Source organism: Chiloscyllium plagiosum, chromosome 30 (assembly GCF_004010195.1).
Source record: "Chiloscyllium plagiosum isolate BGI_BamShark_2017 chromosome 30, ASM401019v2, whole genome shotgun sequence".
Lineage (NCBI taxonomy): Eukaryota > Metazoa > Chordata > Chondrichthyes > Orectolobiformes > Hemiscylliidae > Chiloscyllium > Chiloscyllium plagiosum.
In genome coordinates this window covers 7,191,255-7,211,894 of record NC_057739.1, presented here as the reverse complement: position 1 = coordinate 7,211,894, position 20,640 = coordinate 7,191,255, and the positions used below count along the sequence as shown (strand labels likewise).

The 20,640-nt window shown below is 41.5% G+C and overlaps 1 protein-coding gene across 6 annotated transcripts in view; it reads right to left on the bottom strand.

Annotated features, from left to right (window-relative positions):
- pnpla7b (patatin-like phospholipase domain containing 7b) overlaps window positions 1–20,640 on the bottom strand; it is a 345,798-nt gene that overhangs the window by 296,377 nt on the left and 28,781 nt on the right. For all 6 annotated transcript variants that reach the window (XM_043719904.1, XM_043719899.1, XM_043719901.1 and 3 more), the window contains exons 3-4: window positions 16,696–16,770; window positions 6,391–6,478 (exon numbers count right to left, since the gene is read on the bottom strand). In XM_043719904.1, coding sequence (XP_043575839.1) covers window positions 6,391–6,478; window positions 16,696–16,770 — 163 coding nt within the window. The remainder of the gene's footprint in view (window positions 1–6,390; window positions 6,479–16,695; window positions 16,771–20,640) is intronic.

Below are 20,640 nucleotides of genomic sequence, written 5' to 3'. Positions count from 1 at the left end.
ACTAGCTGGCAAAAGTTTCAAGAGTCAAAAGATCAGGAGAGAGATTTTTCCTCACTCAGGAGGAGTTAATATCCTTGATTAACATTCCCCAAAGTCAGTGGTGTAAGCATTAAGCAGGATTTCTCTCCACTTGCCAGTACGTAGATGAACTAGAAGGGCATCTTTGCAGACTGTTGGTAATATACTGAGCTCTCAACATTTTCAATATCAGAACGACTTTTACAAAGCAGTCAAGGTTAAGTGTATAATATATTGTAGATGTTACAAAATTAATATACAAGAGATGGGAATAGATTGCAGCTAAATTCAAAAAGCTTCGCTCATCACTGAATGATTAGCAATGTATAATGAAATAATTAAAGTCGCCATAGCCCCATATTGCTCTCTTAATAAAAAGAGACACAAGGTTGAAACCTGAAGTCCCCAAACTCTGTCCATCATCAACAAGGACATGTATGGAATGGAATGGAATATTTCCACCTGCTAGAATATATACATGTCTAACAACTCTGGCTAGATGCAAATTTTCTCATCCCCACTGATGATTAGTTCCCCATTTACAGATATTTTCTAATTATCCTGTTCAGATGTTATTACATACTTCTGGAGCAGATGGGACTTGAACTCAGGCCTCCTGGCACTACAACTACACCACCAGAGCACATTTAGTTTCCAATATATATGCAACCAATTCAAACCTAATTAAATCTTAATTAATATATCCATCACCAAATGCAGCAGTAATGTCCCACCTGCTCCAAAGGTATGTCATATCATATTTGGTTAGGTTCATTCAAAATATCTATACTCATCACCCATTCCCTGATACCATTAGAATGCAGAAATTACTTCAGACCATATTAGCTGACAACAAATAGCCCTGCATCCCCAGCATGGGTATTAGTCTTGTAAACCTTCTCTGAAATGCTTCCAAAGCATTCACATTGTTCCTTAAATAAGAACAACACTGCTCAGTCATCCCACCAATTGTATTCAATGCCCCTCGCAATAAATGCTAACATTCTATTAAAAATCACACAACACCAGGTTATTGTCCAACAGGTTTAATTGGTACCCATAGGGAGGGCCTCAACCGGGACCTTGGGTTCATGTCACATTACAGGTGATCACCATTGCACTACACACACACACACACATATTCCTACACAAACACACACATACACACGGACACAGGTACACACAGACGCACACACAGACACCCACACACACCCTTATAGACACCCACACATGCACCCCCTCACAGACTTAAGACACTCTGCACTCACTACACACGCACACTTTCTCACACTCGCAACCCCCACCCCAGACAGACAGACAGACACACAGACAGACAAAGACCCACATGCACACACATATTTTGTGGGGTGAATTTGTACTGGCAGAGTTACATTGCACTTTGCTCAAAAACTGCATACATTCATGTAGAACTCTGAGCTCAAAAACTGCATGAATTTATGTAAAACTCTGTTATCTCACTTTTTAGATTAGAATCAATCTAAACATCAGGTCATAGACAGAGAACACAGGGGGCTAACACCTTCAACATATTGTCTAGCTATCACCATTGTTAACAGCTAACCTGAGAATGCAACTTTAAAAAAAAGGTTTTGTGATTTACACATGAAAGAAGTGAAACTATCACTGTATTCTAACAGATGAAAGGCTTAACAGACAATCAATTCTTCAATGTATAATTTCAGTTATATCACACTGCAAATGTTTGCTATAAATTCTGTGTTACGATCGAGCCCTCCACTATCACCTGATGAAGGAGCGTCGCTCCAAAAACTAGTGTGCTTCCAATTAAACCTGTTGGACTATAACCTAATGTTGTGTGATTTTTAACTTTGTACACCCTAGTTCCAACACCGGCATCTCCAAATCAGGTTTAATTAGAAGCACACTAGCTTTCGGAGTGCCGCTTCTTCATCAGGTGGTAGTGGAGGGCTCAATCCTAACACACAGAATTTATAGCAAAAATTTACAGTGTGATGTAACTGAAATTATACATTGAATAATACCTTAACTGTTGTTGAGGCTTTCATCTGTTAGAATACTTTGATAGTTTCACTTCTTTCACCTGTAAATCACAAAACCTTTTCTTTAAAAGTTGCATTCTCCAGTTAACTATAACAATGGGTATTAGCTAGACAATATGTTGAAGGTGTTCGCCCCCTGTGTTCTCTGTCTTTGCCATAATGATTTGGAGATGCCGGTGTTGGACTGGGGTGTACAAAGTTAAAAATCACACAACACCAGGTTATAGTCCAACAGGTTTAAGGAGCATCGCTCCGAAAGCTAGTGTGCTTCCAATTAAACCTGTTGGACTATAACCTGGTGTTGTGTGATTTTTAACTTTGCCATAATGTTTAGACTGTTGTAAACTAAAAAGGGAGATAACAGAGTTTTACATTAATTCATGCAGTCTTTGAGCAAAGTACAATGTAACTCTGCAAGCCCAAATTCACCCCACAAACGTATATGTATATGTGTGCATGTGTCTGTCTGTCTGTCTGGGTTGGGGGGTTGTGAGTGAGAGACAGAGAGTGTATATGTGTTTGTATGGGAGTGTAGAGTGTCTTAGGTCTGTGAGGGGGTGCATGTCGGAGTGTGTGTGTCTGTATCCATAGGGAGGGCCTCAACCGGGATCTTGGGTTCATATCACACACACACCTACATACACACACAGACACACATGTACACAGACACGCACGCAGACACTCACACACTCCCACACACACACGCATCCTCTCAGAGACTTAGACCACTCTACACTCATGCACACACATATACACTCTCTCAGACACTCACAACCCCCCCACCTCAGACACACACACACACTCACACATGCACCCCCCTCACAGACTTAAGACACTCGACACTCACATACACACACATATAGACTCTCACTCTCAACCCCCAACCCAGACAGACAGACACACACACACACACAAAGATCCACATGCACACATATACATATACGTTTGTGGGGTGAATTTGGCCTCGCAGAGTTACATTGTACTTTGCTCAAAGACTGCATGAATTAATGTAAAACTCTGTTATCTCACTTTTTAGTTTACAATCAGTCTAAACAGTATGGCAAAGACAGAGAACACAGGGGCTAACACCTTCAACATATTGCCTAGCTAACACCCATTGTTACAGTTAACCAGAGAATGCAACTTTTAAAAAAAAAGTTTTGTGATTTACACGTGAAAGAAGTGAAACTATCAAAGTATTCTAACAGATGAAAGCCTCAACAAACAATTAAGGTATTATTCAATGTATAATTTCAGTTACATCACACTGTAAATTTTTGCTCTAAATTCTGTGTCTGACAATTGTGTCGTCCACAACCACCTGATGAAGGAGCGGCGCTCCGAAAGCTAGTGCTTCCAATTAAACCCGTTGGACTATAACCTGGTGTCGTGTGATTTTTAACTTTGTGCACTCCAGTCCAACACTGGCATCTCCAAATCATAACATTCTATTAGTTTTCCTAACCTCTTACTTTACCTGCAATGCAATCTTTCGCAACTTGTGCACCAGGACACCCAATTCTTCTCCTTCTGTCGAGCTCTACAATCTCTCATCATTCAGATAATGCACTTTATTATACTTGCTGCCCAAATAGACAATTTCACATTTTCAATATTCTACTCCATTTTGGAAATTTTTGCCCACTCACTTAACAGTCAGTATCCCTTGTAACTTCCTTAGACCCTCTTCACAACTTACTTTCACAACATCATTGCTTACTACGTGTTAGCAGCAATTTAACAAGCACATCTTTGGTTCCTTCATCCAAGTTGTTTATGGAAATGATAAAGATGGAGGCCCCACATTGAAACAGGAACAGGATTGGACATTTGACCCATCAAACCTCTTCTACCATTCAATATGATCATGGCTAATCTTCTATCTCAATGCCAAATTCTCACTCTCTTCCACACCCCTTAATGCCTTTATTATTTGTAAATGTATTTACATATTAAATATTCAGGTCCACCATCCTGAGACAAAAAAAAAATTCTCATCTGAGTCCTAAATCGCTTACCCTGTATCTTGAGTCAGTGGCACCTTGTTCTAAATGTCTCACTCCTAGCAAGGGGAAACATCATCCATGCAATCAGTATGTTCAGCCCGAGCAGAATTTTAGACGTTTCAATGAGATTTCCCCCCCCCCCGCCACCAACTTATTCTTCTACACTCCAATGAACACAGGCCTTATTGATCCAATCCCTCCTCATTCAACAGTCCTGACATCCCAAGGAATCGCTCTGGTGAACCTTCACTACACCACCCCCAGCCACGGTAAGTATATCCTATCTTAGCTAGGGAGCAGAAAACCTCACACAACACTCCAGGTGTGGTCTCACCAAGGCCTGGGACAGCTGCAGTAAGACATCCTTGATCCTTTCCTCAACTCCTCTTACGAAATGAAGGTCAACAACATGCTTGCCTTAACTCCTGACACCTGTTTGACCCATGTGGCAAATTACTCGTCAGATCTTGCAATCAGAAAATGACCCGGATATACCTATTGTGATCCTGCTAGTCAGCCAATAACCAATCCATGACAACATTTTACATCCTATACCATAACTTATCTTTCCTGTAATTATCTTTAATGTGGCATCCATCAAATGCCTTTTAATTCAAGTACAGTACATCTACTGGTTTCCCTTTATCCTTAGCAATATTACCATCTCAAGTAACTCCAACAAACATGATTTCCCTTTCACAAAACCATGTTGACTTTTCAGATTACCTTGAACTTTTCCAAGTGCCCTGCTGTAATGTCTTTATTATTAATCTCTAACCTCTACCCTATATCAAAGTTTAAGTTAACTAGCCTGTAGTTTCCCCATTTCTGTATCTCTCCCTTCTTAAATTGAGAAGTTACATTCATTCATTTCTCCAAATCTAGACGATTTTCAGAAAATTAATACCAACCGATCGGTTGTCTCACTGACCACTTTACTTGACACTATGAAGTTCATCTGGATCCACAGACTTGTCAGTCTGTTATTCCAACAATTTGCTCAGTATCACTTCCCTTGAGATTATAATCAAGTTGCGCCCTCCCTTCCAATTCCACAATTTACTGCTATTGCAAAATGGTACATGTATTCTCTACAATGAAGTTTGATTAAATAAACCTGTTCGATCCATCTGCCATCTCCTTATTATGCACAATTAATTCCCCAGATCTGCAGGACCAATGGTCACTTTATTAACTACTCATTTTTAAACATCCTATAGGAACTCTTTGTTTAATATTTCTAACTAGCTTTTTCTTGTCCTCTGACTTTTGCCATTTTATTAATCTTTTAGTTAATCATCCCTACATTTTGTCTTGTCTAACCTTCTGATCTCCCACCCCCCTTTGCATAATCATTTGCTTTCTCTGTAAGTCTGTAACTACCTTAAACATTTTTTTTGTTTTATCCCAGATGGCCCCATTGGAACTTTGTTTTCTCATCAGGGTTTATCTATTCTGTGCATTCTGAAATATTCCCTAAAGTATCTGCCACTGCATCTTACTGACCTATTCCTTCATCGAATTTAAAAATCACACAACACCAGGAATTTGCCAGTTCACTCAGCTGGCTTTGCTTCAATACCCACAGTCTCCTCATTTAATTTAAAATTTTAGTCTTGTACCCACTCCTCTCTCACTCAAACTGAAAAGGTATGATTGCTGCTACTTGGGCATGTTGTCTACAGGCAGGAATGGGGAACTCACCTTACCAGCAGACTGACTCATTGATTCCAAATAATTGTATATATTCTTCTAAGGCCTATTACTGCCATGGTGAAGCATTAGCTTTTAGTTGTCAGAACATATATTTCAAGGTCGAGAGACGGAGGAAAGAAGGTGATTTCAGAATAATCTTTTCTATTTTAGCAGTGAGAGTCTGAGGGATCAGAACCTGCTGAACAACAACTTAAAACCTGGGGCGATGCAATGTTTATCATAAGGAAGAAACAACATCTAGGCAACAATGTGGACTTTCTCACTGTTCTTTATTAGTCTGCGTGATAGCAAATTTCCTGTTCATAGCTCAGAGTATGCTCACAACCCCTAACATGATGGACTGAAGGATGGGTATCGTCTAACTACTGGCGCTCTGTCACAAGATGGTAGATGGTATATCTGCCTGCAAATACATTGCATTGCTCCACAATCGTGTCCTGTAAGGAAGAAAATTAATACAAGTTTACTAATTTTTTTTTTAAATAAAAACTTGAGTTGATGTGGAGAACATTTTACTTTTTAAAAAGTGAATTGAAAAGGGAATGGGTCACACAGTATGTTACCGCACCAAAGTATTTGGTTAGGACACTGGTCTGGTCTTTACTTACTTGATTGTTTCATTCTCCTGTAGATGAAAAATACAACAATTGCGACAATAAGAATGGCAGCAAGCGCTCCAATCATCATTCCTGTGAGCTGTAAAGAAAAAGGAAAATATTTAACTAAAATACAGAAAAATCACATACTGTGCTTAAACTACACATCACCATAAACCATTGCTCATGTTATCAACTAGCTAATCCTTTTCCTCCTTCAACCTGCATAATAGAACTTGAAGGTTTATCATGCGATCTCATTCTCTCTGACAGTAAGAGTTTCTGGGGCTATGGGTTTATTGGGACTATGACCGTTTAGCTCTTATCCCTGCTTCCTTTAAGTGCAGCTTTCAACGTGGGCCTACGGGAGCACGAAGCAAGCATTATAGCAGTTCCCCATTCACTGTCTGCCATTCAGCACCTTGATCAAGTGATAGCTGCTCATGTCAGCCTAGAAAATGGTTCCTGGCAATCTATTCAATCATGTGGGGCAAAATCATGTCGGCCAATGTTGTCTATCGCATATGCTGCAGGCAAGGATGCCATGAGGCATGGCACGTTGGTGAGACCGAGCAGAGGGTACAGCAATGAATGAACGGGCACCACACAACAATTAAACAGGAGTGTTCCCTCCTAGTCAGAGAACACTTCAGCGATCCGGGACATTTGGCCTCAGGCCTTCAGACAACTATCCTCCCATCCTATTAAGTTAAAAATCACACAATGAGTGGGTTATAGTCCAACAGGTTTATTTGGAAGCACTACCTTTTGGAGCGTTGCTCCTACATCAGGGTGTTTGTGGAGTTGAAGATCATAGGACACAGAATTTATAGCAAAGGTTTATAGTGTGATGTAACTGAAATTATATACTGAAAAAGACCTGGATTGTTTGTTAAGTCTTTCATCTTTTAGAATGGGCATGCTGGTTTCAGTTCTTTCATATGTAAACCCCAGAACTTTCTTAAAGGTTACATTCTCAAGTGAACTCTTAACAATGGGTGCCATGTTGACCCAGATAATGCATTGAAGGTATGAGGTGCCCTGTGTAAGGCTGTCTGGGCCCCAATGTTCAGACTGATTCTAATCTAAAAAAGGGATTTTAAGAATTTTACATGGATTCATGCAGTTTTTGAGCACAATAAAATTAATTCTGCAAGTACAAATTCATCCCACAAACTTGTGTGTGCGCACGCGCGGGGGGGATATGAGTATCTGTGAGTGTGTGTATGTGTGAGTGTGCAAGTGTAAAGGGGTACAGGTCTGTGAGATGGTGCACGTCAGAGTGGGAGTGTGTGTGAGAGTATGAGAGAGCATCTGCAACAGTGTGTCTAGGTTTGCAATAGTGTGTCTGTAAAAGTGTCTGCGGGAGTGTCTGCATATGTGTGTGTCTGAGTAGTACAGTGGGGTCACCTGCAGTGTGACATGAACCCAAGGGTCCTGGTTGAAGGGTTCCTCTTCATCTGAACGCATCCTGTGTAGGCGAATGGCTAGTCCATAGGGGATGGCTATTTTTAATATGTTTCGGGTTGAAGCTGGAGAAGTGCAGCACAGTGAGGTTATCTGTAGGTTTGTAGTAGAGTGAGGTGCTGAGGTGCCCATCTTTAATGGAGATGCATGTGTCCAAGAATGAGACAGATACTAAAGAGTAGTCCATGGTGAGTTTGATGGTGGGATGAAACTTGTTGATATCACTGTGTAGTTGTTTCAGTGACTCCTTGTCATGGATCCAGAGGGAGAAAATGTCAATGTACCTGGTGTCTAGTGTTGGTTGGAGGTCCTGCGTAAGAAGTCTTGTTCAAACCTATGCATGAAAATGTTGGCAAATTGGGGTGCAAATTTGGTCTCCATGGCAGTTCCATGTGTCTGGATGAAGAACTGGTTATCCAAGGTGAAAATGTTGTGGTCAAGGATAAAGCAGATGAGTTGTAGGACGGTGCTCAGAGACTGGCAGTTGTTGGTGTTGAGTACGGAGGCTGTTGCCACGATGCAGTCATTGTGGGGGATGCTGGTGTAGAGTGCGGAAACGCCCATTGTGATGAGGTATATTCCCAGTTCGATTAGTTAGAATCGGTCTGAAGATTGGGGCCCAGACAGCCTGACACGGGGCAACTCATCTTCAATGCCAACAGCTGGGCCAACATGGCACCTATAGTTAAAGTTCACTTGCAAATGTAACTTTCTTAAAGTTCTAGGATTTACAGTACGAAAGAACTGAAACCAGCATGCCCATTCTGAAAGAGGAGACTCTTAAACAATCCAGGTCTTTTTCAATATATAATTTCAATTACATCACACTGTAAACTTCTGTTATAAATTCTGTGTCTGATGATCTTCTACTCCACAACCACCTGATGAAGGAGCAGTGCTCCGAAAGCTAGGGCTTCTAATTAAACCTGCTGGACTATAACCTGGTGTTGTGTGATTTTTAATTTTGTACACCCCCAGTCCAACACCGGCACTCTGTAATCACCATCAATCACAACCAGAAACACCAGAGGCCAATTAGTACACATTATCTGTAGGTCTAGTTAGACTAATACAACACAAACTGAGGATTAAAGATACAAACTTCTGGCCTGTTTGATTTGACATTATCCACAGGACAGAGCAATTTTCAAAAGTTATGTTTTAAAATGAATGATTCAATTTTAATAGAGCGGGCACATGGTATGCTCAAATCATAGATGAAGCCAAACAGCTGATCATAACTATGGTATCTCTACGTTATATACCTCAATTCGTCTCACTCTACTTTCCTATCCTTCCCCAGAGTATTGCATGTTTTACTTTTTAACTGTATATCCTGTTCACCTTTGAGGGCCATTATTGAATCGGATTCCACTGGTCTTTTGGACAATGCATTCCAGATTATCATAACTTGTTGTACAAAGCATATTCTTATCTTGCTCTCACTCTTTCATAATTACCTGCACCTCAGATCTATGTTTTCGGGTTATTGATACTCCTGCAAGTAGAAACTTTCTCCTCACTTACCCTAACAAAACTCTAATTTTAAGGATCTTCAATAAATTTCCCAATAACCACCTGATTTTATGATAGCAATCCCCAGCTTCTATATATAACTAACGTCTCTCATCACGGACAAACCTCTAGCAAATCTTTTCTGCACTTTCTCTCAGGCCTTAGAAATATGAGGTGGTAGGGCCCAAAATTAGACACAATACTCCAGCGGAGGTCTAACTATTCATTAATAAAACAACTTCCTTGTTTTTCTACTTTAAAACTTTCTTTATGAAAATCCAAAGACTTATGCGATTTAGATTAGATTAGATTAGATTCCCTACAGTGTGGAAGCAGACCCTTCGGCCCAACAAGTCCACACCGACCCTCTGAAGAGCATCCCATCCAGACCCATTCCTCTGACTAATGCACCTAACGCTACAGGCAATTTAGCATGGCCAATTCCCCTAACCTGCACATCTTTGGACAGTGGGAGGAAACTGGAGCACCCGGAGGAAACCCACGCAGACACGGAGAATGTGCAAACTGCACACATACTGTTGCTCGAGGCGGGAATTCAACCCAAGTCCCTGGCACTGTGAGGCAGCAGTGCTAACCACTGAGCCACTGTGCTGTCGCCTATCTTGTCCTGTTGCCTATCTTGTCCTGTTTTGTTTATATTGGCTGTTTGCACTGTTCCTTCCAAAATACATCACAAGCGCAACTATCTGAACTCTGCTGACATCATAAATAAGTACTACCATGTTTTTGGTCCTATAGTTTTCATCCTGTCACTAACATCTCTTAATCCACACTCAAAACACATATCATTTTCGTAAGTATAAACTGGTGATAGATTTTAAATCATTTCTGCCTTGCAGCGTGATCCTGCTCAACTGCCCAATAGATCCATAAATGTTCAAAGGTGACTGAAAGCCATAAATGTTGATATTTTGGTTGCATTAGATATAGCAGTTTAATTGTGATAAAACGCAGCATTCGAAGACTCAACTACTATTCGGCAAGTCAATAGATGCCAAAGTACTGTACTTACCTAACTCAATGAGCATTTCCTATTTCTGAGATAGAACTCAACTGTGAACCTGTAGGTGTCCAAGAGTTCAGCAACACTAATTCCTCTCTATCCTGGATTCGTTTCTCGGTATGTGCATCACTTAGTTAATACTGTTCAGCTGCCATCTTGCCCAATCCCTCTATTTTCATTTTTACATTACATTACAGTGTGGAAACAGGCCCTTCGGCCACCAAGTCCACACCGACCCGCCGAAGCGCAACCCACCCATACCCCTACATTTACCCCTTACCTAACACTACGGGCAATTTAGCATGGCTAATTCACCTGACCTGCACATCTTTGGACTGTGGGAGGAAACCGGAGCACCCGGAGGAAACCCACGCAGACACAGGGAGAACGTGCAAACTCCACACAGTCAGTCGCCTGAGGCGGGAATTGAACCCGGGTCTCTGGCGCTGTGGGGCAGCAGAGCTAACCACTGTGCCACCGTGCCGCCCACTGCATAAAACAGCATTGTTCCTTCCATCTATGGGCAGTAACACCTGCACAAGAGGGCATACTATTGGGAAACAGTTACCCAGTGCCTCCTTCGTGGTATTAAACCATTCCTGTCCCATCTGTTTTTATCCTAAAGATAAAACTCAAGATGATTCAAAGCATTGAACAGCAATTCACTGGTTTGTATCAGAAAAGCAGTATCAGCTTTTTTTTAAGATTACATTACAGTGTGGAAACAGGCCCTTCGGCCCAACAAGTCCACACCGACCCGCCGAAGCGCAACCCACCCATACCCCTACATTTACCCCTTACCTAACACTACGAGCAACTTAGCATGGCCAATTCACCTGACCTGCACATCTTTGGACTGTGGGAGGAAACCGGAGCACCCGGACGAAACCCATGCAGACACGGGGAGAACATGCAAACTCCACACAGTCAGTCGCCTGAGGCGGGAATTGAACCCGGGTCTCTGGCACTGTGAGGCAACAGTGCTAACCACTGTGCCACCGTGCCGCCCATAAGCGCCTGTGCCGCTTGTAGTAATATTTGGATTGGCCTCGAGTGGGAATCCAAAGGAAACTGGGCAGAGGAGGAAGGAGGCATGGGAAGAGGTAGAGGTATAGTAAAATCGGTTCAAACAGTTGTAAAACATAGTGGGGACAAAAGGGATAATAAAGTTAATTTAAATGTTAAAATGCTATTAAAATGCTAAGTTAAAAATCACACAACACCAGGTTATAGTCCAACAGGTTTGATTGGAAGCACACTAGCTTTCGGAGCGACGCTGCTTCATCAGGTGATTGTGGAGGGCTCGATCGTAACACAGAATTTATAGCAAAAATTTGCAGTGTGATGTAACTGAAATTATACATTGAAGAATTGAGTTACATCACACTGCAAATTTTTGCTGTAAATTCTGTGTTATGATCAAGCCCTCCACAATCACCTGATGAAGGAGCGTCGCTCCGAAAGCTAGCGTGCTTCCAATTAAACCTGTTGGACTATAACCTGGTGTTGTGTGATTTTTTAACTTTGTACACCCTAGTCCACCACCGGCATCTCCAAATCATTAAAATGCTACTTTGTGATTCAAATATTAAAGCATTCAGTCATCACCATCAATTTCAAATCCAGTACCTGCAAATAGTGGACACAAGATTGAAAACAATCCAAGAATCATCATTCACATTCCGACATTGTACATTGATTTCGGCCCAGAGAACAAGGAACAAGTAGTCTAGGTACTACTTTACAAGATAAAACAACTGTCAATCGCTACTACAGGTAGCTAGACATTTAAAGTTTTAGTATCAGTAAGAACATGAATCCAATCAGGTTACCAAGGAATGACAGCCCAGAATGTGTATGTTGCATTTGTGTATGCATTTATATTACCCAGCTCCTTTCCTATGAGATTCCAGAATGGACGTTTTGTTCCACCTCCCACTCATTTAAAGCCAATCAATTGCCAATCAGAAAATGCAGCCCTGTGACAGAAGGTTTGCTCGATTGTTGTAGCATCTGAAAAACAGATGCTTAAGACTGCTTCACAGAATTTGGTGTTTATTCTGAAGTAACTGAAAACCAGCTTTGTCGCATGAACAAAATGTAATGTGAATGGATTTCAATGGGCTGAGAAGTAGCAGATGTGGTTTAATTCAGATAAATGCGAAGTGCTGCATTTTGGGAAAGCAAATCTTAGCAGGACTTATACACTTAATGGTAAGGTCCTAGGGAGTGTTGCTGAACAAAGAGAGCTTGGAGTGCAGGTTCATAGCTCCTTGAAAGTAGAGTCGCAGGTAGATAGGATAGTGAAGAAGGCGTTTGGAATGCTTTCCTTCATTGGTCAGAGTATTGAGTACAGGAGTTGGGAGGTCATGTTGCGGCTGTACAGGACATCGGTTAGGCCACTTTTGGAATATTGCATGCAATTCTGGTCTCCTTCCTATCGGAAGGATGTTGTGAAACTTGAAAGGGTTCAGAAAAGATTTACAAGGATGTTGCCAGGGTTGCAGGATTTGAGCTATAGGGAGAGGCTGAACAGGCTGGGGCTGTTTTCCCTGGAGCGTCAGAGGCTGAGGGGTGACCTTATAGAGGTTTACAAAATCATGAGAGGCATGGATAGGGTAAATAGGCAAAGTCTCTTCCCTGAGGTCGGGAGGTCCAGAAGTAGAGGGCATAGGTTTAGGCTGAGATGGGAAATATATAAAAGAGACTTAAGGGGAATGTATGAGCTGCCAGAGAAAGTGGCGGAGGCTGGCACAATTGCAACATTTAAAAGGCATTTAGATGGTTATATGAATAGGAGGGTTTGGAGGGATATGGGCTGGGTGCTGGCAGGTGGGACTTGATTGGGTTGGGATATCTGGTCGGCATGGACAGGTTGGACCAAAGGGCCTGTTTCAGTGCTGTATATCTCTGACTCTAAAGAGAATTTTCTCAAAAATTGCAATGAATGAGAGATTCAGATATTAGTGTTGATTCTCCCACATATAGAAAAATCAGAAAAAGTATTTTAACATTTTGGCCACATATTCTCAAGAGCATAGGTCAGTCAATCAACACCAAAGGACAACAGTTTTCAGGGTGAAATCTTTCTGAAATAGCCCAAAGCAACAGAAGATGTAGAAGGGAGGCTAAACAAACATGTTCATATGGCACCTCTAGGGAACTGTATTTTTCACTGAGAGATATCTTGCTAAAAATAGCTTGTGTTCAACTAAAAGCAGATCCTATTGTAAACAAAAAACAAAGAACTACGGATGCTGAAAATCAGAAACAAAAACAGAAATTGCTGGAAAATCTCAAGTCAGGCAGCAACTGTGGAGAGAAAGGAGAATTGGGTCCAGTGACCCTTCACCAGGACTGATTGTAACTGGTAAAAGGTTAGAATATATCCTGGAGAAGGGGTGGGGGAGAGGAATAAAAGTAAACAAGAAGTGGAGATGGAGCCCAAAGAGGGAGGAAAAAACAGATGGGCAGTCAACGGATTGGTAAAGGTCAGCGTGGGACAATGAATAGCTGCTAATGGGGACTATCAATGGCTGACAATAGGCTGTTTGTGGTAGCAGCCCATGTAATGACAAGGCCTGGTGTTTGGGAGTTGGAGTAAGGACATGAGAGAAGGTGATCACGCCCTAAAATTGTTGGAACTTGATATTGAGTCCAAAAGGCTGTAGAATTCCCAATGAAAAATGAGGTGCTGTTCTTCCAGCTTGCACTGAGCTTCACTGGAGCACTGCAGCAAGCCTGAGAGAAATACTGGCCAGGGAACATGGTGGAGCGTTGAAATGGCAAGCAACGAGAAGCTCAGGGACAGAACATAGGTGTTCTGCAAAGTGGTCACCCAGTCTACATTTTGTTTCCCCAATGAATAACAGACCACATTGTGAGCAGCGAATATAGAAGATGAGATTGAGTGAAGCGCAGGCAAATCTTTGCTTCACTTGGGTGGTGCGTCTGGGACCCTGGATATCGAGGATACAGGAAGTAAATGGGCAGGTGTTACAACTTCTGCGGTTGCAGGAGAAGGTGCTGTGGGGGTATGTAGAGGTGTTGGGAGTGAAGGGAGAGTGGTCCAAGGTGTCCCAGAGGAAATGGTGCTTCAGAAAGTAGACATGGGGAAGAGAGGGGAACGTGTGTCTGGTGGTAGCATCTCGCTGGAGGTGGCTAATGATCCTCTGAATATGGATGCTGGTGGGATAGTGGGTGAGGACAAGGGGGACCCTATTACTGTTGTGAGAGGGAATGGAAGGGGTTGAGGGCCGAAGTGCGGGAGATAGAGCCCTTAGCCAGGTTCAACCTATCATGGTGGTGGGGATGTCTCGGTTGAGGAAGGTGGTGGACATTTTGAAGGTCCCCTTGTTAAAGTTCACATCTTTGGAACAGATGCGATGGAGATGGAGGGACTGGGATAATGGAACAGAGTCTTTACAGGATTACAGGGTGTGAGGATGTACATTCAAGGTAACTGTAGGAGTCCGTGGGTCTGTAATGGAATTGTGGCCAGCCTAACCCCAGAAATGTCAAGGAAGGGAAAAGGGGAGTCAGAGGTGGACCAGGTGAAGGTGGAAATTGGAAGCAAAATAGATAAACTTTTCCAATCTTGAATGAGAAAGGGAAGCAGTAATGATGATGTCATCGATGTACCATAGAAAGAACTGGGTGTGGGGGCAGGAGTAGGACTGGAACAAGGGATGTTCCATATATTCCACAAAGAGACAGGCATAACTGGGAGCTATGTGGATACCCATGGCCACACCTTTGAAGTGAGTGAGAGGAATTAAAGGAAAAGTTATTCAAAGTGACAAGCTGAGCCAGGCAGACAAGGGTCCCGGTGAACGGGATGGTTCATCCCCATAGTGTTGGATTGGTCTCATGACAGAACATTTTCTGGCAACTTCACTGTGCATGTTGATGATTACTTACTGGACAGTACTGTGGAATTTGAAGACTGTATTATTCATAAGATTAGAGTTGAATATAAAATTTGGGAGTATGGTTTGTGGGGTCTTCAAACATATTTGTTTAAATATTAAGCAAAGAAGTCTAGCATAGCTTTAAAACAATAATCATATCAAATAATCTTACTGACTAAAAGATGTTATATCTGAAGAAAACAAACAGTAATTGCAAAAGAGTCATAAATGACTCAAAGCGTTAACTCTGTTTTTCTCTCTCTATATTATTGTTGGTATGTAGTTTGTACACATATTGAACAGGATGGGGCTACACTTGTCCAATCATTTCTCCCTTGCACAAACTTAACTCAATCATCTGTTGCAAAGGTGTGTTTCAGCAACTGCCCCAACCCAGGTTAAAAGCATTCAGGAGAAAGTCAGGATTGCAGATGCTAGAGATCAGTCAAAAAACACAAAGGGCTTATGCTCGAAAGGTCGACTCTCCTGCTCCTCGGATACTGCCTGACCTGCTGTGCTTTTCCAGCGCCACATTTTTTGACTCAATTAAAAGCACTCTGGACAGCTTGAGGAGCAGGTCAGTGTGCCACACTGTATCACAGGTAGTCAAGAAGACTACTTAGCCTATGTTCCAGTTCCTTTAGAAGCATTAAGAAAATTCAGTTTGGATAAATACATACTTAAATTCTCATCCTTAAGTAACCCAAAGAACACAAAGTGAATCACATTGCAACTGAAACACTTGCTTTTGTGGAGACAGTCAATATGAGATTCTAGACATTGAGTGAAGATGGTCTAACCATTAAATGTTATGTAAATGATCATACCATACATTGTGAAAGAAAGGTTATGCTTGATTAAAACAAAATGTTGGACCAAAAGTAAATTTCAAAATCAAAATGGGTGGATGGAAGTTACTAATGGTCAGGTTGTTTTACATTTATGAAGAGTCCTAGAGGAGGAATGACTCACAATGTACTGCTCTATACACGAAACAATGTTCAGCAATGCAATTAATTTTTAAAAGACAGTTCTTTTTGTATGTTAATGACATTTAATTAAATGCTCTAATGGTCATTAGCTGGGGCTCATTTTAGCTCCTATATAGATTGAAACTGTGATGGTTGAGGCAGTTGATTAGATTGGATTATAGTGTGGAAACAGACCCTTCGGCCCAACAAGTCCACACCGAACCTCCGAAGAGCAACCTACCCAAACCCATTCCCCTTCATTTACCCCTTCACCTAACACTACCGGCAATTTAGCATAGTCAATTCAGCTAACCTGGTCCATATCTGTAATATGTACATCTGTGAATAAATGCCTATAAAGTTTAAAGATCATCTCCAGTTTTGTCCTTCCATCAGCTGGCTTTCTGCAATCTAAGTTATAGTTGCATACCATTGTGGTCTGAATTTTCTCCTCGACGAACTGTTGTACTAATGCTGGAACGTCCGCACTGATTGGTATTGCAACCTGTGACATAGAAAACGGAAAGTTTTTACTTTGAAGAAGAATGCAACATTCATTTTAATTTCAAATTTTAGGAAAGCGCTGTATCACAATATAGAGGAACCTCAAGTATCTGAAGGGCACGGGAGGTTGGGGGGGGGGGGGGGGGGGGGGGAATTTTGTTTGGTTAATCAAATTCCAGATAATTGAATGCTGGAAAACATAGTTTAGCTGAACATTGGGACCTTGCGATCTTGCTGGACAGTCCGATATTCGGGATAATCAAAATGCCAGATAATCGAATTTCCTCTGTATATTCTGACCAGTCCTTTCTCTGCTTAACTCAAGAACATTTTTCGTAGTTACTTTACAATAGATTCCCTGGTCGAAACAAATGGACTAAAAACATTGAAATAGCAAGCTTAAGTCATTAAACCCTTTAAATCTACTCCGATATTCATTATGATCATTGCACATCTTGCACGTCAGTACCCTACTCAAAGATAAGAACAATTCATTCAGAAGTGCCCCAAAAGCATTTAAGTATTTTTTTTGAAAAAAAAATAGTCATTGTTACACAAGTAAACATAGCACAGATTCATACAACGTGGAAACAGACCCTGCAGTCCAACTCATACGCGACGACCAGAAACCCCAATTGGATCTAGTTCCATTTGCCAGCATTTGGCTCATATCCCTCTAAACCCTTCCTATTCATATACCCATCCAAATGCCTTTTAAATGTTGCAATTGTAGCAGCCTCCAACACTTCCTCTGGCAGCTCATTCTATACACGCCCCATCCTCTGCGTGAAAAAGTTGCCCCTTAGATCCTTTTAAATCTTTCACATTAAATCTATGCCCTCAAGCTTTGGACTCCCCTACCCTGGGAAAAAGACCTTGGCTGTGTACACTATCCATGCCCCTCATGATTTTCTAGACTACCAAAAGGTCACCCCTCTGTCTCCAACACCCTAGGAAAAATGCCCAAGCGTATCCAGCATCTCCCTATAACTGAAATGCTCCAGTCCCAGCAACATCCTTGCAAATCATTTCTGCATGTCCTTACAAGTTTAACATTCTTCCTATAGAAGGGTGGCCAGAATTGTACAAAATCTTCTAAAAGTGACCTAACTAATGTCCTGTAGAGCTGCAACATGTCCCTTAAACTCAATATTATGACCAACAAAGACACACATGCCAAATGCTGTCTTCACTACCCTGTCGACCTGTGACTCCCGTTTCAAGGAACTTTAAACCTGCACTCCAAGGTCATTTTGTTCAGCAACACTCCTCAGATTCTGGAATCTGCATTGAAAACAACAAATGGTGGAGATCACAGCAGGTCAGACAGCTTCCATGGAAAGAGAGCAAGCAAATGTTTCAAGTTTAGATGATTCTTTGTCAGAGCCAATGTGAAGTATGGAGCGGGAAGCATTCATGCTATAACAGGGGGGAGTGTGGGGGGGTTGGGGTGTAGAGTGCTAGTGGAGAAAAACTGTTGATAGTTCAGATTAAGTGATTATTCTCACATTCTGATCACTTAATCTGAACTATCAACATCTTTTCTCCTCTAGCACTCTACACCTCCACAGAACCTCACGTCCCTCTCCCCAAACCAAAGCATAAACATTGACCTCTCCACACTTCACTCTGACAAAGAGTCATCTAGACTCAAAACGTTAGTTTTCCACGGATGCTCTCTGACCCACTGCGATCTCCAGCATTTGTTGTTTTCTGTTCAGCTGATTGCTGTGGCCATTTTAAGTCAGCATTTTTTTAATTTTTAAACCCATTTTAGCCCATGAAGATTCCAGATATTAACATTAGATGATAGAATTTGAAAATAAATTATCCCTTTTTATTAATATCATGACAAATCTAACTCGAAGTCTGAAATACTTGTTCTGCTGATCAGCCACCAACTTTTTCCAATCACTAACCCTGCCTCTTGCATAACAAAGCATTAATCATTGATATAATTTGTGACAACTCTAAAGGTGAAGAATTGCACAACTTGGAAAATTTGTATTAAAGCTTTCTTCATAAGCACAAGTCATGTACTGCTTCTTGGAAGGAAAACCCAATAAAAGGGCCCTGTTGCCACCAACTCCTGCAAAACCAAAAGACAATTGTTTTCTCATGGCTTCTCCTAATTTTAATGTGGAGGTGCTAGTATTGGACTGGGGTAGACAAGGTCAGAAGTCACATAACACCAGGTTCAAGTCCAACAGGTTTATTTGAAATCTCAAGCTTTCAGAGCACTGCCCCATCATCTGGTGAAGTGAAGAAAAGTATACAGGCATAGAATTTATAGGCAGAGAGATCAAAAGGTTATACAAATGGGGCGAGTGGAGTGTTGAATAATAAGTCTCTGCAGGTGGTGAAAAGTATTAGATGATATGAGTGAAGTGTCAACAGCTGAATAGTAACTGAAGATGTTGTGGTTCTGTTCGCCGAGCTGGAAGTTTTTGTTGCAAACGTTTCGTCCCCTGGCTAGGCGACATCATCAGTGCTTGGGAGCCTCCTGCGAAGTGCTTCTTTGATGTTTCCTCCGGTGTTTATAGTGGTCTGTCCCTGCCGCTTCCGGTTGTCAGTTTCAGCCTCCATCAACAAACACATCGACCTGGACCCAATACACCAACCACTAGAGCGGACAGCTGAAACTGACAACCGGAAGCAGCAGGGACAGACCACTATAAACACCGAAGGAAGCACCAAAGAAGCGCTTCGCAGGAGGCTCCCAAGCACTGATGATGTCACCTAGCCAGGGGACGAAACGTTTGCAACAAAAACTTCCAGCCCGGCGAACAGAACCACAACAACGAGCACCCAAGCTACAAATCTTCGCACAAACTTTATGTTTCTGTTAAGGTAAGTACAGATAGAGTGAAAGAAGTAAGTAACTAGCATTCTTACATAAGAATAAATAACATAATTTATTAGATTAAATTATAATATTTTACCTTATTGTGCTGCGGATGCCCTATGACATTTGTGAGGGCCTATCCAGGAAGGGATAGCTGGTTCCTTCTGGTGAACAGCTGTCACAATCATTGATCATGGCGAGCATGACTGAACTTGAGTCCGATTTTATCAGCTTAATTTAAATTCTACCACCTGCCATTTGAACCAAGAACATTAGCCTGAAGTGCTGGATTAATAATTCCATGGTATTGCCACTACACCACCATCTTGTTTTCTGAGAAACAATTGAACATTTTATTGCTGTGTTGGGTGAATGGTGTGAGTCATTCCTCAGTGCACTTACAGTACAGTTGTTTGTGCACTGATCTGGTGTCCTCTCTTGGTCTTACTAAATTGAGAATGATCGCCCATATCCCCAAGGATGTTCTGCAAAAAGCCAGAACTGCAGAAACATTCATTCAATTATTAGCTTGACAGGTTACTCCCCCAGGGACAGGTCTCAGGCTTCCCTTACCTACTTTTAGTTTTACTGTAAGCATTTGCAGATTTCATGGATGATATAACCTGTGAACTTTGGGGCTGATGAGCACTTTCACTGTAATTTAATTTATAATTAAAGTATAATAAAACATATTGAACCTGTGTTTAGGGATTTCCTCAGTTTGTGCTAGGAAAAATAAATGTTGATTATAAAAGCAAATAATCTAACCTGTAAGATCACAAAGTCTAATACTGAATAAAAGTAAATGTGGACTAAATTTGGTTATGTTTTAATAAATTATAAAAGCTGGCTTTTTCCCAGTGACAGAAGAAATAAGAGGCGATACTGTCTGTATTGTCTTCTTCCAGCTACAGCAAGTTATTTGTGTGATTTGAAGGATTATCAGAGTACTGTTTCGGACCAGGTTCCTCCACGCTGCTCGATAAGATCACAGTTGATTAGATTCCCCACAGTGTGGAAACAGGC